Raw genomic sequence first — 26,684 nt, forward strand, 5'->3', positions numbered from 1 at the left:
CAAGTTCAGATAGGAAAGGAGGAATGAGTTTCATGGCCGCATCTGGCGGCATGTGGTTAGACAGCCGCTGTAACACCAGTCCGGCATTTGACGTGGTCGCCTAAGAGGTGGGGCCTCTGGCGGGGGCGCCAGGAAACCCCGTGGGCCGGCGCCTTGCTTTCCTTTCCGATCCGCCATCTGTGGTGAGTATATGCTCTCGGGCCTCTCTCCGGCCAGCGGCCTATCCGGTGCACTGTTCTGTGTCCCCACGTCTGACCCTTCTCCTCCTTTTCCTCAACCTCAGGTGGAACCGCCGCCAGGATGCAGATTTTCGTAAAAACCCTTACGGGGAAGACCATTACTCTCGAGGTACGGGTCAGGTGGTGTGAGGAAGTCAAGGCCTGAATAAGGGCCTGAAGTGAAGTCTGGGACTTCCCCCGCTTTCTGCCGTAAAATGCGCTTAAGAGCCTGGGTTCTGAAAACTGACCCTGAATTGAGGGTTGTTGGCTGAGTAGGGGCTAGGGCTGGCTTTCGATATCTGAAGTACGGGCTCTCACCTCTTCAGCAGTTCCGGCCAGGTAGCCAAAGCAGGGGGCCCGCGGTGGGGGGAGGGAGGCGCTCCCACCGGTGGGCGCGAGCGCGTGTGGCGCAGTCGCCGCAGTGGGACCTGGGCTGTGCTCGGCTCAGGAAGTGTGCTCGCCGGAGGCAGTCCTGGGGCGGTTGCCTGCCCCCTCGGTGAGTGGTCAGCTTTGCTGGGGTAGGCTTCAGCTCTCCACCGGCTAGGTTCTGTGATAACTTGCAAATGGAATTGGGTGTTTTTTCTAGTTTTTTTACTGTGATACCGGTATTTGCATTTTTAAACTCATAGGTTGAACCCTCGGATACAATAGAAAATGTGAAGGCAAAGATTCAGGACAAGGAAGGCAAGTAATATTTTCTAGTTCAGGAAATTAACCTGTACCGGCCCAGCCTAACTACTGGACATAAGTGCTGTTGGGGGGGGGGTTGGAAGATGTCGGATTGACAAAGTGAAATGCTTTTGAAATAATAACAAATATTTGTGTGCCTGGGGCCAACGAGGGCTGCTCTTCCTAATTGTGAACTTGGGTGAGCTATTTTAATTCTCTACCCTGCTTCATCTAAAAATGAAGGTAGTAGTAATGTGTTAACTGTTATTGGGATTAAATAAGGTCAGTTGGGCAAGCGTTTAACATGCCTAGCCTGTAGTAAGAATTCAGTGACTGCTATTAGTACCCTTTATCTGAGTAAGGATTATCCATAAATCTAATCAGATGCCCTTGTTCTGATGGGACTTTATTTTTTATTAGGAATTCCTCCTGATCAGCAGAGACTGATCTTTGCTGGCAAGCAACTGGAAGATGGACGTACTTTGTCTGACTACAACATTCAAAAGGTCTGTTTGGAGGAAAGAGCAGTCCTTTAAATGTAAATCTTTGTAAGTTTTGATGAGCACGCAAAAGTGGGGGAGAATAACGTTAGCAATAGATTCCTTGGTGACTCTTGCATTAACATTTCAGAGACACTGCTACAGTTTCTCACAGCCTGGATTGTGTAGATTGCTTCCCATGGTGTGACTTGATGTGTTCTTAAATCTCCTTATAAACAAGTAGTTGATTCCCCCTCCCCCAAACTTATTGTATTTATCACATCCAGTTAGAAGGTGTGTGAAGCTAGTTGCCCCTTAGTGGAATATGAGCATTAATTATTTTAAAGCCTATTTCATCCTCTTCCATTAACAGGAGTCCACTCTTCATCTTGTGTTGAGACTTCGTGGTGGTGCTAAGAAAAGGAAGAAGAAGTCTTATACCACTCCCAAGAAGAATAAGCATAAGAGAAAGAAGGTTAAACTGGCAGTCCTGAAATACTATAAGGTGAGCCAATGTAATAAAAACGTTTCTGGGTGCCTTGTTAGCGCACAGTAGGTAGTGTGTCAGTTTCATAAAAACGTTTTTATCCACAGATTAATTTTGTTTGCATCTCTGGTTCTAAACTTTCTATTAAATTTTTGTTATATAAATTTATAAATTTTTGTTTTCTGTTTGGTATTTGAATAAGCTTCACATGATGAGGTTCACTTTTAGCTGCTTATTCCAAACCAAGTTCTGATTTTGAAGTCAGATCTGGGTTTAGGTCTTAACTCTCAACCACTTGCAAGGCAAGACTTTAGTGGGCTCTGAACTATTTTGTTGTGATAAATACTAGTGAGGATTTTGAGTGCTTTGTTTTTAAATACAAAAACTACACTGTTTTGCGATATTAAAGGTTGAATTTTGAGTCACTTAACTTAGACTTCAGAATATGTTATAAAATTATCTTAACAGCAGGTTTGTACTTATTTAGGTGGATGAGAATGGCAAAATCAGTCGCCTTCGTCGGGAGTGCCCTTCAGATGAGTGTGGTGCTGGAGTTTTTATGGCTAGCCACTTCGACAGACATTACTGTGGCAAATGTTGTCTGACCTATTGCTTCAACAAACCAGAAGACAAGTGATTATATATGAGTTAATAATAAAAGACATGAACTAACATTTAATTGTTGAATTTTATTCCAGTGACTTAGAGTGGATGATCACACCATTTTGATAAACTATACATACTTTGGCAGAAAAATTAAGATTGTATTTAATACCAGTTATCTAAGTAAAAGCCATTTTATGTTTCTGTCAGGTTTTTTGTCCATACTATTAAAACTTTGGACCAGGTAATTCTTGGAGGACTGTCCTTGTGCATCATGGCCTCTACCTACCTGATGCCAGTAGCACACCACCCATTTCCACCACCGGATATATCCAGACTTGCCAAATGATCCCTGGCATGGTGAGGAAGAGGGAGCTTGCCCCCCGCCGCCCCCCCCACTCCAAGAAACACTAATTTGTATGAACTGGTGTTACATATTGCTTAAACAAAGGCTGTGATTCATTTGTTTCATATATAAAACATGTAAAGGCTAAGCTTTCAGTAGTAAATTAGACATCCTGAGTCCCTGGGTGGTTTGGCTGGGATGGATATATGCTATCTACAAGCAAGGGAACATTCTGCAATGTTGAGTGTGAAATCTTGGAATTTTAAACACTTTGTCCACTAGTGTGTTAACACTGAAAAATAAAGTTTTGGGGAAGTACTTGGCACCATATTTTGTTCATAACTAAATTCAGGGAGGTTTGCTTATCTTGATACCACTCAACTAAAACATGCACTTGAAGTTTACTATAAAGTGATTATATTCTACGGCATACCAATAATTAATTGCCTTTTACCACACCATTATTTTCAGGATTTCTACTTGGAGTCATGCTCAAATAAGGTTTCCTATTTCTGTAGTATTTTGACAAGTTATCCATGTTAATATTTGGAGTAAGTACTAGGGTATTTTTCTTACCTTCACTGAAGCAAAACTAGATGCTCTCTACAATAAAGCAAGACATTTGTTTATAGTTTTTAATTTATTTAATAATCCGCCCAGCATACGGTTTGAACCCTGGGATTAAGAGTTACATGCTCTACCAGGCACCCCATTGTTTACATTTTTAATAAAATTTTAAAATCCTGGATCCCAGGAAGTCTTGGCTGGAACTTGTTTTTCTTCATAACAAATAATTTCATCTCCCACTTTAAATTCTATCTTTTCTTCACTCAAACTGAGACCACAATCCATTCCAGTTTTGATGATTGAAACGTCATCTTTATGGTGTTTCAATGAGCTTAATGAACCTTAAGAAAACAGAAAAAATCCAAGGTACATATATACTCAACAAGAAATAAATTACTAAGTGCTATACAGCTGGTACTAAAAGGAAATTAAAACTGAAATTCTTAAGTGTTACCGTTCTACCAGGTTAAATGACAACTAAATACTATGGAAAATCCAACGGAAAATGGTTTGCTGTAAACAAGACAGGGTTTACAGTGAAAGATAACTAAATTTCCCATTTCAAAGAGATTAACTTTGCAGAGGACTGGCATATTCAGGACTTAATGAGATAAACTCAGCAAAAGACTACAGGCAAAAGGTCAAAAGGAGTAAGCAAATAACAGTGCTGCAGAAAAGTATAGAACACAGGTAGTTTTGGGGCCAATTTTAAGAAGCTTAGAAAATCAGATTACTGATTTATTAGGATTATTATTATAGGTTATTAGAACTTGGAGGGAGCCCATCACTAAGAACAGGTTTGAGTTCCCAAGAAGGAATGGCCTAAACAAGGATATGGGAGTGAAAGATTTCAGATGGTTATACAGAATAAGGTTTTGGTGACGATCTGATGTCTACTAGGAACAGACTGTGATGTTGCTTACCCTTCCAAATAACATCTCCATTACGGATTAATTTAAATTTTTTTTGTTTTTCTAACTGTCCCTTTTGGACTCTGCAGCCAGCCACAGGAACTTTTTTCTTCCCTTCTGTTACAGAAAAGGTAGCTAGTATAGAAGCTTCACCTTAAAAAAGAAAAGAATATTAAGTACACAGAAAACAAAGATTCTAAGAAATACATAATTTCACAGATTCTGCATGGCAAGAATTAAAAGAAAAATACAAACTCCTGCATAGACAGAAATCCAAGTTTTCTTTGATTCTGCCAACTTTATTTTCCTGACCACTATTAGAAACAAACATGAGGGGTTCCTGGATGGCTTACTTAGTTAAGCCTCTGCCTTTGGTCCAGGGTCCTGGGATGTAGCTCCCGCATCCCAGTGGGGAGCCTGCTTCTCCCTCTCCCACTCCCCCGCTCCTGTTCTCCCTCTCCCTCTCAGTCTTGCATGCACAGTGGCTCTCTCAAATAAATAAAAATCTTAAAAAAACAAACCATGAAATCCCTGGGTTCACAAGAATACATGTTTGCCAAAAGAATAAACAAAAGAAAGTGGAATTCATTTTCTTAGCTGAATAAAATGTATTAGAAGATTATAGTCTACTGTCCATTCTATAAAAACCCACTTTTCAGCTGTCCCTCAATATATTTTCTCAAAGATCATCTGTTGGGACACCTGGGTGGCTTGGTCAGTTAGTTGGGCCTCTGCCTTCAGCTCAGGTCATGATCCCAGGGTCCTGGGATCAAGTCCCATATTGATCTTGCTCAGGAGGGAGCCTGCCTCTCCCTCTGCCTGCTGTTCCCCCTGCTTGTGTACTTTATGACAAATAAATCCTTAAAAAAAAAAAAGTTTTTAGCTGACTTATTTTTATCTCCCCATTGGTAATTTATATCCACTTAAGAATACTAATTCTGTGACTCAAGCTTAATTTTTTTCACTGAAAATTATCGTCATGTTTAACAGGTCAGAAAAATATCTAAAATCTCCGGACCATTAGAACAGATAAAATGGTTCAGTAAGTCTCAGATAAATTTAGGTTTCCAGCTGGCCAAGGGATATGCTAGAAGAAAGTTTTTAAATACGTGGTACTCAAACATAAAGTAAACTATCTTCTCATGGTGGATTTCCCTGCCAGCTTCCAGGACAAAAATCAATGGCTTCCTCCACAGCACTATATATAATCTTTATCCCCCCCCCATTCCAGTCTAATTTGTACTACAATTAGTTGTTGATGTCTAAATTTTAGGGCCTCTGTATCCTCAAGGCTGAAGCACAATGTCGCAGACGGTAGGTGTTTACAATACATATGTAGTTACACTGAACAGATCCATAGTAAGTCATTTTTTTCTACAACACAGGCTATATATTGGAACAGTGAAGATATTTCAACAGTGAACTACATTTCCCCCTAAACTTTGCTTTCAAGTGCTATTTACAGCACCTAAGATATGAATGTTCAACATTCAGTGAACACTCACCTATTGGATGCTCTTCCACAGTGCATGGCAATCTGCTGCTCAATTCCTCCTGCAAATCTTCAATCAGGTGGTAAATGATTTTGTGAAGTTTAATTTTTACTCCTTTTTTTGCAGCAGACTTCTGGATAACATTGCCTACATTCACATTGAAGCCATATATAACACCTGGCAAGCAGAAATACAATCAATAAAGTAGCAAAAATACAGCATTAAATACTTCTTTCAAGCAAAAACTCAAATCTAAATATTGTTTTATTTCCAGGGCACCTGGGTGGCTCAGTCAGTGTCTGCCTTCAATTCAGGTCATAATTTCAGGGTCCTGGGATTGAGTTCTGCATCGGGCTCTCTGCTCACCGGGAAGCCTGTTTCTCCCTCTTTCTCTGCCACTAGCACTACCCCCACCCCCGCAACTTGAGCTTCTCTCTCTCTAATAAATAAAATCTTATAAAAAATAGTTTTATTTCCTTCTATGTAAATTAAAAGCAAGTAGGGAAAATGAGAAATTCTATAATTTTTTCTCATGAACACTTACTAGTTTTCAAATCAATGACAAGATTTTATAAATTATCATTTAATAAGGAAAATTATGGTTTTTAAATCCATCCATTTAAGAGACAAAAGTACCCATAGTATGCAAGGCAGTTTGCTAAACACAACTTTAATTTTTATACCACAGAAATAAGAAAAAATGATTAGGGCTGAAATACTACATTATTTTAATAACTGTACTACTAAATTATAATCTTATTGTCTACAACATTTTGCAGATTACTCATAAGTATTCAGTTGCCCAAAAGATGGTCAATTACAGTACCTTAATTGGTAAAGTTCAAGAATTATTTTAGAAATGAGAGAATTTCCATGGAGCTGACCATTTTACCAAAGAATCGTGTATTTAGGGGCACATGGGTGGCCCAGCAGGTTGAGTGTCTGACTCTTAATTTTGGCTCTAGTCATGATCTCAGGGTGGTGGGATGGAGCTCCACCCTCTGCAGGAATTCTGCTTCTTCTCCTGCCATTCCCCCTGCTCACACACACACTTTTTCTCTCTCAAATAAATAAATAAATAAAAGGAGTATGTATTTAACTGCAAATACTTTGGAGGGAATAAAAAAATACAACACTGTTGAGACGCCTGGTTGGCTCAGTTTGTTAAGTGTCTGCCTCAGGTCATGATCCCAGGGTCTTGAGATCAAGTTCTACTTAGTGCTCCTTGCTCAGATGGGAGCCTGCTTCTCCCTCTGCCCACTCCATCTGCTTGTGCTCACTCTTTCTCTCTCTCTCTCTGACACATAAATAAAATCTTAAAAAAAAAAAAAAAAAAGGCAAAACACTCTTACCTTAAGTGAAAAAAAATAAAATGCAAACTACTTAAGAGAAAAACCTTGAAAGTCTTATCATTAAGAATTCATTCAACATACTATCAACATTTCATAGTATAGTGTAGGCCAGTCAGTGCCTAGAAAATACTTGGAATTAACCAGCATTACTAAACATACCTTTTCCATGGTACAGGTAACATCTAATTTTAACCAAGTCCAGTCATGAAGTAGCTCCTTTCTAAGAGATTCATTAATTACTCAATAAAATGTTGGTGCTTTGCTCGATAGACTTAAAATGACAGTCATGAGTCACCTTTTTGTACTTTCTGTATATCATAAGATATATGATTTGTAAAATTACCAATAAACAAAAAATAGGTAGACAAAAGTAAAAGATGAAGTGTTGAAGAGACTGATTACAGTATTAAGAGCATTCAAGTCTAAATAAAGGATAACCAACCTTGGATTAGGTGGGGAATTGGGAGGGGGTAGAGGACAGTAAATCTTCAAAAAACAAAACAAAACAAAACAACAAAACAAGAAACACTAATGAGACTTAAAAGAGTTCCCAAAGGTTGCAGTGCACATTCCATTCAGCTCCATGACTAGGGCTCCACTACAGCAGGAAGGGGGATGCTTCTAAGGGTAAATGGCAGATTGACTAGAAAAGCAACAAAAGACAGAAGCAAATGGTTCACACTGTGTTCTAGGGAACACAGTTAAACAAATAGCAAAGAGAATCCTTACCACGAAATGTTTCAGCAAGGTTAACATCATTTTCACTGACATCACCCACACCAAAATGTACTAATTCAAGTTCACACTCATGTGAAGCATCGTAGGTATCCATGATGTTCACAATGGCCTCAACGGAACCATCAACATCACCTAAATGCAGCAGAAGTTTAAAATTACTGGTGTTAAGAGGCATTAAGACACAGAAATGACAAAAACCTATTTAAAGCCATAATAGGAATGCCATTTACCACTAAATCCATTTTTATTTAGGTTTAGCATTATAATTAAAATTTAACTTTAAATAAAGTATAATGAACCAAATGTACATTTACAACAAAACCAGCAAGGAAAATGTTTATTAAAATCTCCTCCAGTGAGGGATGGGCAAAAACGGTGAAGGAGGGCAAAGGTATGAACTTCTGGTTACAAAGTAAGTAAGTCATGAGATGTAACATACAGTATAACAACTATAGTTAGTATATTACATATTTGAATGTTGCTATAAGAGATCTTAAAAAAGTTCTTATCACAAGAAAAAAAAATTTTGTAATTATGTACTATGATGGATGTTAGCTAGACTGTGATGATGGTCATTTTGCAATATATACTAATATCAAATTATTATGTTATATACCAGACACTAACATAATGTTATGTGTCTGTTATATCTCAATTAGGGGCGCCTGGGTGGCTCAGTGGGTTGAGCCTCTCCCTTCGGCTCAGGTCATGATCCCAGGGGCCTGGGATCGAGTCCCGCATGGGGCTCTCTGCTCAGCAGGGAGCCTGCTTCTCCTCATCTCTCTCTCTGTCTGTCTCTCTGCCTATTTGTGATCTCTCTCTGTCAAATAAATAAATAAAATCTTTAAAAAAAAAAAAAATTCTCCTCCTGGGACACCTGGATAGCACAGTTGGTTAAGCATTGGACTCTTGGCTTTGGCTCAGGTCATGGGATCAAGGACTGTGTTGGGTTCCGAGCTCAATGTGCATGGAGCCTGCTTTACTTTCTCTGTCCCTCCCCTTCTTTCTCAGTTTCTCTCTCAAATAAATAAATAAATCTTAAAACAAAAACAAAAAACCACACACTACCCCTAAATGCCAAAATAATTTTAGCTTAAATTTAATGGCCCAAATTGTGAGAATGAAAAAATACATATATTTAAAAAATTAGTTTTAAAGTACAATCTTTCCAAAGTCACCTTTAATAATTATAGGAAGAATGTGTGAATCCCTTTCTTCTTTCTCTTTTGCCTTCAAGGGTTTTAGTTCTTTTCTTTCTTGGTACTTTAGAAAGGATCTCTCCTTCCAGTGTATGTTGCCATACTTCTCACGGGCTTTCTGATGTGCTTCTTGGTGCTCCTTTCGCTTTTCTTCTATTATTTTCAGATCCTCTTTATTTTTCTCCTGTTCCAGCTCATACTTTCTCCAGTCAACAACTGCACGTGCCCTTGGCTTTACAGGGAAAAAAGCCAGCCATTATTTAACTAAATAGAAACCAGAAATTTATGCATTATATTTTTCCCCAACTTAGCTTAGCTTAACTCATACATAAAACCACTAATTTTATAAATTTCAAGAGACATATAAAACTTTAATCTGGGAGCTTTGTATGTAACAGATGATTTAATTTAAAAATATTGGCTCAAGTTTTTAAAAATTCTATAGCCAAAATCTAAAATGGCACTACTGGTCCCCTCACGGGCCCTTATAGCCTAAAAGTATTTGTTAACATAAATATACGTATTTGGTATAACATTAGAGATTAATATTTAAAACCACTGTTATCATATCTAATATGTAGGAATTAGCTTGATATACCTCAGATTCTACTTCAAGAATTTCATCTCCTGCAGAAGGGAGGTCTCTCCAGCCTACAATTCCCACTGGCATGCTGGGGCAGGCTTCATGGATTGTTTTTCCATTCTCATCAAACATTAAGCGTACTTTTGCCCAACTCTTTCCAGCAACCAGAATCGAGCCTTTCCTCAAAGTTCCTCTTTGAATTATAGCTGTAGTAACAGGACTAAAATGAAAAGAAATGTATATATTCTTAATGCCATAAGCAGGATTTAAGAACACTTATCTTAAGTAGAGCAAAGATACCTTTATGAGACTTAAATATATATATACATATATTATGTACACACAGGGTTAATCCCACTTCCCATGCATGCTTTCATACTATAAAAACATTTCTACTTAATTGCCAAAAGGTGGAAGCAAACCAAATGTCCATCAACTGAAAAATAAAGAAAATGCAATATATACATATAATGGAGAATTATGCCAGCTTAAAAAAGAAGGAAAGCCCTATCATATGCTCCAACATGAACGAACCTACCTCAACGACATTATGCTAAGTGAAATAAGCCAGTCAAAAAGGACAAACACTGTATGATTCCACCCATATGAAGTATCTAAAGTAATCAAAATCACAGAAACACAGAACAGAAAGATAGTTGCTAAGTGCTGGGGAAGAAAGGAAAGGAAATTAGTGTTTCACGTGTATGCAGTTTCAGTTTTACAGGATTAAAAAGTTCTAGAGATCTGTTGAACAGCAAAGTGAATATACTTAATACTACTGAACGATACACTTAAAAATGGTTAAGATGGTAAATTTAATGTTATGCTTCTTTTATCACAATTTTTTTGAAAAATGGAAAAACTAAACCATTTCTTATAAGCGTATGGTAGTGGAGGGTGCAGATAGCTGAGTGCTCTGACAGAGACCTCATCCTCTTTCTGTAACTAATTTGTTAAGCAGTGAAACTTCTTGCTGATAGGAAGAAAAATTAAAGAAAAGAGCAATCCTAAGACCTTCTTATATATTATATTAATGGGGAAGGACATAAAGAATCTAAGAACCCTAAAATGCAACAATTACTATTTCATTCCTATTTGTTGATCTATGAGGCTTTATTTACCAATTCAGTTAAGTCAGTGGGAAAAAAAAAATTCAAACTGAACTACTTATGTCATCTAAATGTAACTAGTAGATACAGAGAGATAGTTGCTATGGTCTACTAATAACTGCATCTTTTGTTTTATGTGCTAGTGCAACAAAATGTTTTTCAAAGCAAATGCTTTGAAAATATTGTTCATGGGGCACCTGGGTGGTTCAGTCATTAAGCATCTGCCTTTAGCTCAGGTTATGATTCAGGGTCCTGGAATTGAGCCCCACATCAGGCTCCCAGCTTGGTGGGAAGCCCACTTTCCCTCTCCCACTCCCCCTACTTGTGTTCCTCTCTCGCTGTGTCTCTCTGTCAAATAAATAAATAAAATCTTTAAATAAAAAGAAAAAATATTGTTCATGTTTAACAATAAAAATAATATACTGTTATATAATCAAGTCATAAAAACAATGAAACAAAATTATTAAAAAGCAAGAATTTTTAAAGTCCTACCCTCTTCCTTTGTCTGTGAAAGATTCTATTACTGTTCCTTCTACTGGCCCAGTGAAGTCTGCTTTCAATTCTAACATTTCTGCCAAAGCAACCGTTGCCTCTGCCAAAGCCATCAGATTATCACCCTTTAACAAAAAAAAGGTGTTAACATACAATAATAAAATATTATCTGTAAATTTATATACCAAGGTCAGAAAGCCAAACAATTCTTTACAGTTTATTATACATTTCTCTTTAAGCATTAAAAGCATGAATTATCCAATTAGAAAGGAAGCAAGGAAAGGAGGGAAGGAGGAGGGGAGGAAGAGAGAAAGGGAGGGAGGGAGGAAAGAAAAGGAAGAAAGAACAAAAGAAGGTAAAGCAAGAAAACCTGATCCAGGGACAGATCTTTCAAGGAAGAATGGCCACTAGTGTGCTCTTTAATACCCTTTCATAAACATATGCTTCATTCATTCATTCATTCATTCTCCCTCCTCCACGTCTCTACTTTCTTTACAATGCTACTTTACATTTGAAGTTTATCCAACTGAACAAGCTTTCACATCTATTATTTCATTTGATCAACTTAAGAATGCTGTGAAATAAGTATATCAAACATTACTTACCCTTATTAAATAACTAAGGAGAAAAAGTATGAACCAGACCCAGGCTTTAAAGACATACTCTGTAATCACCCAGCTATACAATCTTGAAGAATCACTTCTCCCCACTGGATCTCTTTTCCTCAATTGTAAAACGAGGAAGCTAGATTAGAGGATTGTTTCACCTTTAATGATCTATGTTTCTATGCTTTCTACGGCTCCAAGATCACACAGCTGATTATGTGGAGATGAAACTGACAGGGAAGGGGTTTTTCCATTCTCTGTGTCAGCTAAGAGATTGCTCAGTTGTCAGAGTATAAAACAATGGGACAAGTGTAAGCAAAGCTGATAAAATAACTTGCTCGCCTATCCACTTATTACTAGTATTTATTCCAATTTACAAAATCCTGTCCTGAAAAGCAGAGCTAGGGTATTTCTTTGCATGAAGTGTCCTCTATCTCTACTTGGAAAAAAAGGCCTCATCTTACTTCCTGCCACTCCCTCCCAATTTCCTCCGCTCCACAGAAATCATCTCTGCCCTGACTCCAAGTGTGGCTAAGCAGCTTTACATTTATCTACTCATCTCCTGGTACCTGGGGAGAAAAGGTGACCATGCCTTCAAATGTTTTAGTCTTGCCACATGGCTTTCAAGAGTACAAAAGCAATCGGGGTAGAATCGAAAGATAACAATGCAAGGTAGCATTTTATGAGTTTCAGAGAAAAACATGCATGGCTTTACTATTAATGAAGGCATGATTGCTAAGCATCTTAGACGTAACACATTTAGGAAAATTAAAGATAAAATGAGACGTAACTAGAGGAAGGTAGCTAAATATAGTACCATCCTTCAGTGAATAAGGAGAAAAAAAAGTATATTATGTACAAATGATGGAATATGGCAAGAATGGACAAAAAAGGAAATGTCACTTAGCAGCAACCTGTACAGGATAAGAGAATTGGAAAATGCTGTCATACAGCAGATACTCAGCTTCCCTGGTGTTTTTTAATCATAAAATAATAATTGATCATTGAGAAGACAATGGAATTCCTCATAAATAACATAAACTTACAGCAATTTAATTCACAGAAACATTGAATTAATCAATAACAACAAACTGAACCCAAATGTTTAATCTTTGTATTAGTGAAGTTTTTGTTTAAATCTCCCTTAAATGCCCTAAACCTGTATTTTTTCCACTATAGAAACAAGAACTTTTTATTACAAATTAGATTTCATTTCTGTTTAAAAAGGTCTTTAGCAGCTTACTGTAACCCTATCCTCACATTTGCCATTTGTTCTCATTCTATGTATCTCATAATAAGAAAAGCATTAGGTATGGACTTCAACTGGACACTATTTAGCTGTGTAACCCTGGACTGGGGATCTGCCAAAGCAAGGTGATGATACCAGCTTTGCCTAGTACTACAGAGGACTTCTAAACAACACAAATGCTATGTGTCAAGATGCTGTTTTGGGGCACTTTGTGCATTAGGTACAGCAGGCCCATCTGGACTCATCATCTCTGAGCTGCCTACATTTACCGTGAGTGCAGAGATGTGCACTGCTTGGACATCGCCGCCATAATCTTCACAGACCACATCATAAGCTAGCAGTTCTTTTTTCACTTTTTCAGGATCAGCCCCAGCTTTGTCACATTTGTTTATGGCAAGGACGAGAGGAACTAAAAGAGAGTTAAAAAGAGTGCAGATGAAGACACTTTCAAAGCCAGGTATTGAGAGTGAGACACCAAATTTTTCTGGCTTTCTCTTTACTCAGTAGATGTACTAAGCTAAAAGACAGATCTTAAAAAAAAAAAAAAACAAAACAAACAGACAAAAATGTGCTTTAGATCCCCTTTACTCTGCCTTCTGCACATAAAGGAGGATTCTGGATGTGAGATGTCAAAACTATCATTATAAGCATATTCTGAATTAAGAACAGCTACCTAAGATGATAAAAACCAACCAAACAAAAAGCAGCATTTGGGGTAGAGAAAAGCCTATCTTTTAACCTAAATGTAATTATCAGCAACTACACTGAAGATAATCTCCAGGCCAAAAAAAAAAAAAAATTAAGAGAAGATTTTAATCCAATTCTAAACCACTAGATCATCTGCAACTAGCTATTAAGTCAGTTAAAGCCCAACATTGTATTCTGAGGTGAAACTAAGTAGCATTATTATAAACTTTCTTTTAGGATTTACAGCAATTCTTTATTCATACATACTCACTGAGTATCATAGTAGAGTCTCAATAAATGCTTGCTTAATGAATGAGCCAAATAATCTTATAATCTACTTGTCAATATTAAACACACCCTCACATTAGTGAAATTGCGTAAAATGCTATGAGATAATTCTCTGGTTGGGAATCAACTTTGCAATTTCCTCAGGTATCAAAAGAAGGGAAATTGAAAACAGAAACAAAAAAGTCATACAATCCACAAGCTACTATTATGAAAAAGTACATTCTGTATGAATGAACTGGAACTTAACAGGGACAAGAGAACAGGTATAGAAAGCATGATGTAGGGGTGCCTGGGTGGTTCAGTGAGTTAAAGCCTCTGCCTTCAGCTTAGGTCAGATTCCAGGGTCCTGGGATTGAGTCCGGCATCGGGCTCTCTGCTCAGTGGGGAGCCTGCTTCCTCCTCTCTCTCTACCTGCCTCTCTGCCTACTTGTGATCTCTGTCAAATAAATAAATAAAATCTTTAAAAAAAAAAGTATGATGTAAGAAATTCATCCTATCTCAACTACCTGCTTTATGCAAATCCCCAGCAAATTTATCACCTTCCTCTTTTTGTTATATTCCCTAGAATCACTATGAACATAGTCCATTACGCTAAGGCAGTTTTGAAAAATTAAAAAGGCAAAAGTAACACTGGAAACTAGAAGACCAGATTCCAAATATGGAAAATTTTCTCATGCCAACAAACCTAGGGGAATGTGATGCATGCTTCATCAGGTACATTTTCTCAAGAGAGCAGTTATTTTCTCAGTGGGTGTAGGGTCATATCAGAGTAAGAATGAATGTACAAAGTAAGCGTGTGGAGGGAGTGGCTATTACTAAAGTTTTTAAATGAAGAAGCAAGGGAGAAAATACCTAAGTGATTTTCTAAAAGTTTCAATTTTATACCTTTGACCAAATAAGGACTTATTTCAAGCATATGAAGGAAAAGTTTCTCTTTACTTTTTTTTTTTTAAAGATTTTATTTACTTGAGAGAGCAAGCAAGCATGAGTAGGGGAAGGAGCAGAGGGAGAGGGAGAAGCAGACTCCCCACTGAACAGGGAGCCAGACTTGAGAGTTTATCCTGGGATTTCAAGATCATGACCTGAGTCAAACGCAGACACTTAAATGACTGAACCACCCAGGCGCCCTGAAAAGTTCCATTCCGAGAATTCTGGACAATATATGAACAAGGAATAATAGAATATCACCACTTTGCAACTCCTAATGTATTTAGGTGATGGATACATAGAAGTTCATTATTCTGTCCTTACTTCTGTAACTGTTTAAAACTTCCATGATAAAAATTTTTTAAAATGTCATTGGAAGCCATTACATTCTCACACTATGCCAAGTAAGGAAACAGTATCGGATGGACTGTATTTGTGATCCCACATACCCAGTTGAATCCTACTACACTCTTCTTAGTAGTTATGTCTGTGGGAAAACAATTCAACTGTCTTTGAGCCCTATCGGTAAATAGCTGTAATAATCCTGGGATTGCCAGAAAGATTATATGAGCTCCATGTCCCAAAAGAACGACTTTAAGTAGAACCCTTTAAAAAAAAAAAATAGCAACTTCTTTCCTGATATATGTAAGTCAACCACACGGTACCTTGAGCATCTTTGGCATGCTGAATAGATTCTACAGTTTGTTTCATCACTCCGTCATCTGCAGCTACAACCAATATGACAATGTCAGTGACCTGAGCACCTCTGGCTCTCATTGCTGAGAAAGCAGCATGTCCTGGAGTATCCAGAAAGGTAATCTTTTCCCCAGAAGGCAGAGAGACTGTGGAAACAGAAACCCAAGAACACTGAGGACTCAAATATGTACTTTCTTAATACAAAGAAATACATGTGAAATTATCAAACAGAATCAACAATTCTTAAAATGACTTATTCTTTCCATTAATCTTAATCAGGAACAATACAGATCATCATTTTACACTGAAAAGTAACAAAGCATTGAAACCTTTAGGGTTTTCCTTTCATGTAATAATTTCAAACTAAAACTCTTTCTAGAATACACTTTTCATAAAAAACCAACTGGTATGTATTGATTCTGGAGAACAGAGCAATAGTTAATAGGCAGTCTCCCCTTCATGAGCAAACATCAGCTGCACAACTACACTCAGCAACAAATGCTATTTAGTATATGGTTAGGAGCTTAGAATTTGAGCCCAAACCCAGCCTTGAGTGTAAATCCTGGCTCTGCCACTTACTAGCTGGGTACCCTGAACAAGTAACTTAATCTACACAAGCCTCAGCATCCTTATCTATAAGTAAGAATATCAATACCTACCTCGTGATGTTGTTGTCAAGATAAAAAAGATAAGGCATATAAATAAGGTGCTCACCACAGTGCTGGGCACTTGCTAGGTGCTCAATAAATAGTAGCTGTTATTTAATTATTAGCAACGTTATCAAAAACTAGCACTGAAGAACTGTAGCCTCATTAAAGCAAACTAAGAATGAGCCAGGATGAAAAAGGTAATATTATTTTCTTCCTATAGAATGTACAAAATAAGCCTTATTAACCAACTGCTCTATATTTCATTAGACCAATGGCTTGAAGCTCTAGGCTTCCCTTTTATTTTGAGTTTGTCTATCTCATACTGTGACACTTGGTTTAAGAAAATAGTATGTGGGGGTCCCAGGCACATTGTAAGATAATGTGTGTCCATACCAAGAAAGGCACCAATGTGCTGAGTGATGCCTCCAGCTTCCATTGCTGCCACTTGAGTTTTTCGCAGTTTGTCAAGTAACGTCGTTTTCCCATGATCAACATGGCCCATTATAGTAACAACTGGGGACCTTGGGGTTAATAAAGCTGGATCTGCCTGAGGCCTACAATTAACAGCAAAGGAGTTTCATTTCTTAAATATCTTTATAGCCAGTAAATTGGTTTGCAGTCATCTCTGTGCACTACCATTAACAATAAAACCCAACATTCAGATTTGAATAGGTAGAAGTATCTTCCTCTTCCATAAATGCAATGACCTACAGCAAAATATATGACTGCCCATGTACAGTTGGCATCTTCACAACAATAGGATTTTTAAGATTCAATAAGACTCAATAAGAGGTTTAAGTTCAGGATCAATATACACACTCAGTTAACTAAGAAATATAACCCTCAGAGTTTTATAACATGAATATACTTTCCAATATTTTAAACACTTTGAAGAAAAATTTAATCTATATTCCACATCAATTTAACTGCAAAAAAATTTTAAGGTGTATCTTTCCATTATAAAGTGTGAATAAAACTATGTGGTTTCCTTCCACCAATATATGGGGTTAAGTTTTACCTTCTTACAGCATCTTTATTTTCTCTGACTTTGTCCTGTTTTAATTTGCTCCATTTTAACTTCATCCCCGCCTTCTTAATTACTTCTTTGATCCAGACTTCATCTAAACGTGAGTGTGCTTCTAGTGAATCTAAGTCAATAGCAGTGTTCATTAAAGCTTCATATATACAATCTGGGTGGAAGAGAGAAGGCCTTTTTAGGATCATGAATTAAATGTTCACAAAAGTGACCTCTATTAATAAATGTCTAAATATGAACAGTACACTCAATGAAAAGAACAATTATATAAGCTGTTCCTCTAATGTTAACAAATCATAAACAAGCTGAAAGAAATTAATCTTTAAAATATGATTCATCTAGGGCGCCTGGGTGGCTCAGTGGGTTAAGCCGCTGCCTTCGGCTCAGGTCATGATCTCAGGGTCCTGGGATCGAGTCCCACGTGGGGCTCTCTGCTCAGCAGGGAGCCTGCTTCCTCCTCTCTCTCTCTCTGCCTGCCTCTCCGACTACTTGTGATTTCTCTCTGTCAAATAAATAAATAAAATCTTAAAAAAAAAAAAAAGAATTAAAAAAAATAAATAAAATATGATTCATCTATATTGACATTGCTGCATTCATAAATATTTGAATATTTATGTACCATAAGAATCATCTGAGCTACCAATAAAACATTACAGGTTGTATACATCTATACTGAGCAGTTTATCACAGCCTAGTTCTTTGAAAACGTGTAGTTACACATGTCATGCATATATAAATGTGTATGTATATATAGTCAATTCTCATTATTCACGGTGGGTATGTTCTATAAACCCATCACAAATACTGAATTTAAAACTACTAAACCATCACTCCAAGGGGAAATACAAGGTTAGGTTCTTCCAGTTCCCAATCACATCTTCATTAGCTAATCAATACATATTATGTGTTTCTGTTTCAAGATATCTTACTTAATACATACTGTTAATTCAGTTATGCTGAACTCACAGCCAAAAGCACTAAACCCAGTACATGAACATAGTTTATCTAACACATGTATTTTCTCTGTAAAGCACATTATGGCCTTCTTGCAAGTTAGTAACACTAAACAGTACTTCATTCAGTACTATGCTCAGGAGCCATCTTCATCCGCAAAATCAACAAAAAGGACAAAAATGTGAAAACATGACATTAAATAAGCCACAAAATGATGCTTGTTTACAGCATAAGAGCTAAAGCAAAAGGCAAAAGTTGCTTTGTTGAACCTCAGCTAGGAATGTGTGATTGGGCAATTCAAACTTTTCACTGCTCCACGCATGTCCAGGAATGATTGCAAAAGCATTCTGAATATTGATTTGGGGCTATAAATACATTTTTGAGAATTCGGTAATAAAAAAATCCCCAAATAAGCATAACAAATAGCATGGAGGACAAGGGGAGTTAGAGAGAAGGGAGCTGGGGGAAATTGGAAGGGGAGGTGAACCATGAGAGACTATGGACTCTAAAAAACATCTAAGGGTTTGAAGTGGCGGGTGGGTAGGAGGTTGGGGTACCAGGTGGTGGGTATTATGAGGGCATGGATTGCATGGAGCACTGGGTGTGCTGAAAAAATAATACTGTTATGCCGAAAATAAATAAAAAATAAATTTAAAAAAAATCCCCAAATAATAAGGATCAATTGTATGTGTATACATACACACATACACTCACACACACACACACACAGAGTGTCTCAGAATAAACATAACACATGTAACTTATTTATTCATTTATGTACCTATTTAGGGTGTCCAGAAAGTCTTGAAATACAGGAAAAATATTTACTTGTTATTCTTTTTTGCATTCTACTTAATGTACTTTGTTTTCATTTGTCATATTTCCCTGTAGATAATAAATTAATGTATCTGTGATGATGATAAATAGTTTTATGTTTCTAGACTTTCAATTACCCTTTAAATATATATTTCAAGGGGCGCCTGAGTGGCTCAGTGGGTTAAAACCTCTGCCTTCAGCTCAGGTCATGATCCCAGAGTCCTGGGATCAAGCCCTGTATTGGGCTCTCTGCACAGGAAGGAGCCTGCTTCCTCCCTCCTTCCCTGCCTGCCTCTCTGCCTATTTGTGATCTCTGTCTATCAAATAAATAAAATCTTAAAAAAAAATTTTAAAAATGTATATATATTTCAAGAAACAGATGTGAAAGAAAGGGATCCTCAAATAAGTAGAACACAATTCAAAAAGAATATCCTATTCACTAGTGTGCAGGTAAAGGTTTACTCACAAGACTCTCCAAAAAAAAAAGAAAAGACCTTTCATTATTACAGCATTTCTCAAGTTCCATAGTGCAAATACTCCCACCATGGTTGATTTCAGCTACCAACACGAAGTCACTAAACACAGAGATAGAAAGAGATGGGCAGTAGCACACTGTTATATTGTACTCCCACCATATAGGTACATGGACGTAAATAACCTCAAGAACACAGAAAATAGTAAAATGCAGTAAAATAATTAGGAGTAAAGGGATTTGATGAATAATACCTTTGTTTATGATTTAATTTTTGTAATGGTTGTGTTTACCGGCTCACATACTTCCTCAGGCTAGCAATCGGCCCCAAATCTGGTGCAAACCAGACCCACACATCACTGATTCTACCCTGTAATAATGCCAAAAAACCCTTTCCTATGTATATCCCCATCACATACTTTCCCAAGAAAGCACATTTTAAAAGAATATGGTGCAAATGATCTATATGGATATGCACTCAGAGAACAATAAAACTCTAAACATATAAATTATAATAAGTATAATTCTATTTCTTTTTTTTTTAAGATTTTATTTATTTATTTGACAGAGAGAAATCACAAGTAGTCAGAGAGGCAGGCAGAGAGAGAGAGAGGGAAGCAGGCTCCCTGCTGAGCAGAGAGCCCGATGCGGTACTCGATCCCAGGATCCTGAGATCACGACCTGAGCCAAAGGCAGCGGCTTAACCCACTGAGCCACCCAGGTGCCCCAGTATAATTCTATTTCTAATAATGCTAAAACCCCTAATAATCCAGTAACTAGTCTTTCAATGTTATCCTAAACTTTTGAAAGTAGCTTATACAGAGATAATCTCTTTCCCTCTATATTAAATGCATTGAGTAGGGGTGTCTGGGTGGCTCCGTGGGTTAAGCCTCTGCCTTCGGCTCGGGTCATGATATCAGGGTCCCCTGGGATCAAGACTCTGCTTGGCAGGGAACCTGCTTCCTCCTCTCTCTCTCTCTCTCTCTCTCTCTCTCTCTGCCTGCCTCTCTGCCTACTTGTGATCTCTGTCAAATAAAAAAATAAAACCTTTAAAAAAAATGCATTGAGTAGTACATATTATTTTATCTTTATCCAAGACTTAAACATTTTCAAATAGAAAAGTGCCCAAAGCATTTCAACCAGAAATATTACATCTTAAGTTATTTTAATTGACCCAGGGGAGGAAAAAAATCTCCTTACGTTGCTAATGCAGTAGTTAAATTAAGTAGGCTCTATACCCAGCATGGAGTACAGCATAGGGCTTGAATTCATGACCCTGAAATTGAGTTGAGATCAAGGGTCGCATAATTAACTAAGCCACCCAGGTGCCCCAAAACTATTACCATTTTTAATTCAAATGAGATGCAAATATAATATTAAATAAACTTCGAATAGGTAACTTTTATTTAAATCATGGCATATAAGTTTTGGGTCTAGAGCATCAATCCATAGGATTAAATTTATCTTTTAATTATTTGGCAGTATAAAAGGATTATTACAGTTATGTGTCGGGGTGGGACAGCCAATGTTTAAAAAAAGAGAATCCTCAGGGAGCCTTTGTGGCTCAGTCAGTTAAGCATCTGCCTTGTGATTTCAGTTCAGGCCATCATCTCATGGGTCCTGGGATAGAGTCGCCTCAGGCCCCCAGCTCAGTAGGGAGTTGGTTTGGGATTCTCTTTCCCTCTCCCTCTGCCTCTCCCCATACCTGTGTAGCGTTCTCTCTCTCTCTCTCCCCCCCTCTAAAATAAATAAACAGATTAAAAAAAAAAAAGAATCCTCATCTTTAAGTGATAAATACAGAAATATTTATGCACTGATAGATTAATAACTGTCACTAGCTTATGCATATATTATGCTTATTTTCCATTCCTTCTGCTTTCATATATATACAAAAATTGCCAGTAATAAAAGTTTTTAAAAAGTCACATCTATTACCAATATTATTTATAAAATTATATCAATACAGTTTTCCTTGGAAAAACTGTCAATGATAGAGCCATATGTATTTGTTCTCTTGAAGTTTTTTTAATAAACAGATTATATAATCAAACTGCAAAGTTATAAAAATGCAAGGCTGGGTGAATTTTTTTTCCTTTTTTTTTTTTTAACGATTATATTTATTTATTTGACAGAGAGAGAGAGATATCACAAGTAGGCAGAGAAGCAGGCAGGAGAGGGGAAGCAGGCTCCCCGCTGAGCAGAGAGCCCGATGTGGGACTCAATCCTAGGACCCCGAGATCATGACCCAAGCTGAAGGCAGAGGCCCAACCCACTGAGCCACCCAGGCCCAAGACTGGGTGAATTTTCTATTACTTTGTAAGGATGTACATGTACAAAGAGTAATAACACTTTCAGAAGGGAAATATGTTAAAATTCTAGCTCTGCTGTAATTTACAAAATAACAATTCTTGAAAGATAATTTGGTCTGTGAAAAACAGCATGGTCTATGTAGCCATACTCTGAGTTCAAATCCTCACTTTACCACTTACTGTGGGAATTATTTACCTTTTCCATGCCTCAGTTTCTCAACCTATAAATGGGGGTAATGATTACATCTACCTGTATTGCATTGTGAGAATTACACGAGTTAATATATATAAAGTACTGGTACAATAGCTCAATAATATGAGTTATTATTTTTTTCTGTTTTTCCAAGAGTCTGCCTTGTCACTTTATTTTGCTACAATAACAGGCTATTTCTTATTTACTGTTATCTTTTTAAATTTTATTTATTTGTTTTTGAAAGAGAACATGCTTCACACAAACTGGGGGAGAGGGCAAAGGCAGAGGAAGAAGCAGACTTCCCATTGAGCAGGGAGCCTGAGGTGGGGCTTGATTCCAGAATCCTAGGATCATGACCTGAGCCAAAGGCAAATGCTTAACCGAATGAGCCACCCAGCTGCCCCATTTACTGAACTGTAATGCTAGTTAATAATGAGAACTCAAATTTTGTTCCAATAATCCTAAATTAGTAATAAATACACCAACAGTGCAATGAAGGAATTTTTTAAAAATGACAATAAAATAAACAAAATAGTATTATTAAGAGTTACTATTAAGGGGCGCCTGAGTGGCTCAGTGTTCAAGCCTCTGCCTTTGGCTGAGGTCATGATCTTAGGGTCTTGGAATCAAGCCCCACATCAGGCTCTCTGCTCGCTGGGGAGCCTGCGTCCCCCCCCCTCTCTGCCTGCCTCTCTGCCTGCTTCTGATCTCTCTCTCTCAAAATAAATAAATAAATAAAATCTTTAAAAAAAAAAAAGAAAGAAAGAAAGAAAGAAAAAAGCTACTATTAAAAATATTTTCCTGGGGGCGCCTGGGTGGCTCAGTGGGTTAAAGCCTCTCCCTTCAGATCAGGTCACGATCCTAGATCCTGGGATTGAGCCCCGCATCAGGCTCTCTGCTCAGCAGGGAGCCTGCTTCCCTTTCTCTCTCTCTGCCTGCCTCTCTGCCTACTTGTGATCTCTGTCAAATGAATAAATACAATCTTAAAAAAAATATTTTTCTGCTGGCACTACAGATATTGTTACAATGAGTGAAAAAAGAAAATCAGAAATTATAGACAACAAAAGGAAAGTTAAGTATACAGTACCTCAGCCCAAAATCGTTCTCTGGACTTACTCTAAAAGCCTACAGAATTTCTGAGAAAGAAGGGGTAGTGCAGATAAGAAAATCTTTTTCACTTTTATTAAAAGCAAAATTTAGAGAACTATATTTGGCTGGTAAAGAGACAAGAAACTAATTAAGAGTTTATGACCTAAAGTGAAAAATACTGGAATGATTTAACATCTTTTTAAACCATCAGTCTAATTTTCATCTTTGAATGTCTTCAGTCTCATTGCAAATAAAAATGTAAGTATTCCATTTCCTATATTTTTCCTTACAAAATTATCTGACCCACCTATGTCTTTTTCCATTACTCTGGCCAGTTCCTCAACAGTCATTCCAATCCATACCTCCACCTCCTTTTTGGATTTTGTTGAAAATAACTGAGATTTCCGTGATCTTTCTTCCTATTAAAAATTCAGGATGCATACAGAAGGAAAAAGAAAAAACTTTAAGTGACAATATAGATTTATTCTGGAATATCTACCACAATAACAACTCCTATTTCTACCAACAGTCCCATAAGTAGTTAAACCTTAGATTAAAATTTACTGTCCTATACCCCTACTCCACTATTATATACTAATTTCCAAGTAATCAAATTCATCAGCATTAATGAATAACAAACTAGAACGTGCCTTCTTCACAAAGATTTACTGCCTGGAGTCCAGCATTAAGGAATAAAATTCTATAATGACAATATACCCAAATAATATAATATATATATTTATACAAATATATATATATATAAAATAAGATAATATAATAATTCACCTCAGACCAAATAATATAGTAACTGATAGAAATCTATAACTACCTTCTTTGTTACTAGAAGCCTATATTGAGATAAAGCCGCCCCAATGAGCGGGTCTGTTTGCCAGGGCCGAATGCAGAGCTGAGCTGTCCACACCGGGTAAGCAGATGAAAACACATGATTCCACTGTGCTAACCTTCTCTGACCCAGGCTGTGCAGCTGCCTAAAGACAGTGTGAAATCGTAGCAAGTTCTCCAATTTCAGTATCTTCTGGTTCATGTTTCCCCTGGAGAAAGTTTTAAAATAATATCTTGGTTAATGAAAATCAAGTTAGCAAATATTAAGTGGATTTCTACTCCATGAAAAACACTGTGCTAGAGTTACAACAATAAGTTCAGCTAGATTCTCGCCCTGAAAGAACTCATGGCTAATTCAGGAAGATGGAATTTCATACTAACTACTCTGTAGATGTTAACGATCATTATTGTTGATGTTCCTACCACAACAGAACTGAAATACAATTTACAAAGTGATTTTTTTTTTCATTCTTGAAACATCAACTAACCAGATCACAACTAGAGTGACTTAACTAAAACGCAATTTTGAACTTATCAGCTCTTTGTTAAACACCCTCCAGTGGCTGGCCATTATCCTCTTTAACGAAAACATGCTAAATAAAGACTCATAATCTGCCCTCTGCTAACCTCTCACTTCATCTGTTACTGTTACAGTCCCCTCCCTCCTATCTCGGAGCTATCTCTGACCCCCCTGTAATTTCCGATGGCTTGTCATCTAATTTTTGAATCCTTGCATATGCTATCTCTACTTGGAACTATCTTTCAAGCCTCAATATTTTTCCCTCTTCCAACCTCCCCCTCCCCCAAAAAAGATTAGAGTGGGAAGAAGGCACCTAATAAATATCTATTGAATAATGCCTTTTGAATGTTATTCTTGTAACAAAAGAAGAGTTACCTAGGAGAAAATTGCAACAGAACTTAATAGTGTAGTTCAGAACTCAGGAGTATAGTTATTTTCTCCTTGAGTTGTCTTTCCGCTCTCAGTACTGCATTTCTACAGCTTTGCTTTTCAGTTTTTAAAGAGCCACTAAAATAATGTAAGATGTACAGTTTCTCTCCTCAACATTTCTTGAGTACCACCTTCCAGACATTACATTTGAGGATGCTGATTCAAAGTTTAATGAGCCAGAGTCCCTTCCTTCAAAATTTACTGTTCTTAAAAGTTCCAATAGAAGATTCTTAGGCACATGAAACACCTCAAGAAAGCACATTTTTAAAAAATCTTACTTAGGTACATGTCCCTGGCCTAAGAAGTAAAGAGATTCATTCCTCTAAGAAAAAGAATTTTAATGAGCCTAAAACCAGATGTAACACGGGCATAAATTAGCAGAATGGAAAGAAAAGCACTACATGGAGACTAACCAAAGCACAGACAGATAACTGAAAAACACACTGCGGGGCGGGGGGCGGGGGGGCGGATAATGCAGGTGTGAAAACTGGAAGGAACCTTACTTGCTACTTATTCCAAGCTCCTCATTTCATAGAAAAGGAAAATGAAGAGTCCAGAGGGGTCAAAAAGAATTCTCCAAGGTCATACCACCAGTTAATGACAGGCCGAGAAGACAGGCTGACTCCCAATTCGCCGTTCTTTCGCAGCTAGGAAGGCTCTCCTCATCACGGAACCCGAAAAGAGATGCTACAAACACGTAGCTGCGTTAGTGGGAACGGCTTAAGGTAGGAGCTGTCAGCTTTGGAATTTATCTGAAAGGTAAAAAGAAGTCATTGTAGAAAAACGACGGCCCTCGAACCCGGCGAAAACTTCGCCTGGAACCCGGGCCGGGAAACCTTGGGCCCTGGGCATGCGGGGCTCGCGGGAAGCGGGAGCTAGTCCGCCGCTCCCGACGGAATAAAGCTTTCGCTACGCCAGGGGAGGGGTCCCGCCGGGATTAAAGCCCTCGCAGAAAGGCTTCCGATCGCTCAGGGTTTATAGCCGGTGCCACTGCCACTTCAGGCCAACAATACACGGCCCCCGGGACGACCCGGCAAGGGAATCCCACTCACTTCGCTGCTACATTGGGCTCTGGGCGACCCGACTCTGAGGAAAAGCGGAGATCACCTTGCGGGCCCGGGACAAAATCTGTCAGCCCATCAGTCCGTCCCGGAAAAGGTCCCCGACGGACTTCCGGTACTGCCGGAAGAGGTCCTTCCCGAAAATAGGATCCCCGAATCCGAAATAGCTGCGGCAGTCAGGAGTGGGATGCTGGAGGTTCCCCAGTGGGTGTCCAAAGTTTGGGGGGTGGGGAGTGGGCGCTACAACCTGTGGCAGCCTCCCCGGGGCGGTAGTCGCTTCGGCATGTCCCTTCACTTTCTGGAAGTCCCTTAGTGCTACTACACTGGGGCTTGAGCTGCCTTAGTGTTGCAATGTGGATGAAATGATACGCTTTTAAAAAGACACATACCCAACGAGGGGAAAATGCAAGGGAATGTGGTGATAGAATCCGCTAGCACTGGGCGAGAGGCGCCTTCTCTTTAAACGTCGCCTCGTTTATGGGTAGCCAGAGTTCCAGTCTCAGCTCATTCCCCGTTGTGTTGGCCAGGGGGCGTTGTGTGAACTCTGTGCGCCTCGGTTCTGCACGATGGTAATGATAGCAGCTGCTTTATAGAAGAGAAGTAAGGTTTGCAAG

General features: G+C 38.1%; 2 protein-coding genes across 6 annotated transcripts; one reads left to right on the forward strand and one right to left on the reverse strand.

The window, feature by feature from the left end:
• The first annotated feature begins 89 nt into the window (after window positions 1–89).
• RPS27A (ribosomal protein S27a) lies at window positions 90–2,527 on the forward strand. Its single transcript, XM_013047399.2, has 6 exons — window positions 90–182; window positions 284–348; window positions 848–902; window positions 1,308–1,393; window positions 1,740–1,871; window positions 2,341–2,527. Exons 2-6 carry the CDS (start codon window positions 301–303, stop codon window positions 2,488–2,490), a joined length of 471 nt encoding a protein of 156 aa, XP_012902853.1. The 5' UTR covers window positions 90–182; window positions 284–300; the 3' UTR covers window positions 2,491–2,527.
• Window positions 2,418–26,173, reverse strand: MTIF2 (mitochondrial translational initiation factor 2). 5 transcript variants are annotated; one of them, XM_004775659.2, is made up of 15 exons: window positions 26,117–26,173; window positions 25,513–25,761; window positions 24,047–24,269; window positions 23,525–23,636; window positions 17,367–17,538; window positions 16,742–16,902; window positions 15,668–15,844; window positions 13,364–13,509; window positions 11,247–11,371; window positions 9,661–9,865; window positions 9,042–9,294; window positions 7,855–7,995; window positions 5,786–5,950; window positions 4,293–4,433; window positions 2,418–3,710 (listed from the first exon to the last, which is right to left on the reverse strand). In XM_004775659.2, the coding sequence occupies exons 3-15, from the start codon at window positions 24,260–24,262 to the stop codon at window positions 3,538–3,540; spliced, it is 2,187 nt and encodes a 728-aa protein (XP_004775716.1). In that variant the 5' UTR covers window positions 24,263–24,269; window positions 25,513–25,761; window positions 26,117–26,173; the 3' UTR covers window positions 2,418–3,537. The 5 variants fall into 5 exon arrangements, with proteins under 5 accessions (XP_004775716.1, XP_004775717.1, XP_004775718.1 ...); XM_004775660.2 differs by having other exon boundaries at window positions 25,598–25,761; window positions 26,062–26,171; XM_004775661.2 differs by having other exon boundaries at window positions 13,370–13,509; window positions 26,062–26,171.
• Between the last annotated feature and the right edge of the window lie 511 nt (window positions 26,174–26,684).

Source organism: Mustela putorius, unplaced genomic scaffold (assembly GCF_011764305.1).
Source record: "Mustela putorius furo isolate JIRA1106 unplaced genomic scaffold, ASM1176430v1.1 tig00000224_pilon_pilon_pilon, whole genome shotgun sequence".
NCBI lineage: Eukaryota > Metazoa > Chordata > Mammalia > Carnivora > Mustelidae > Mustela > Mustela putorius.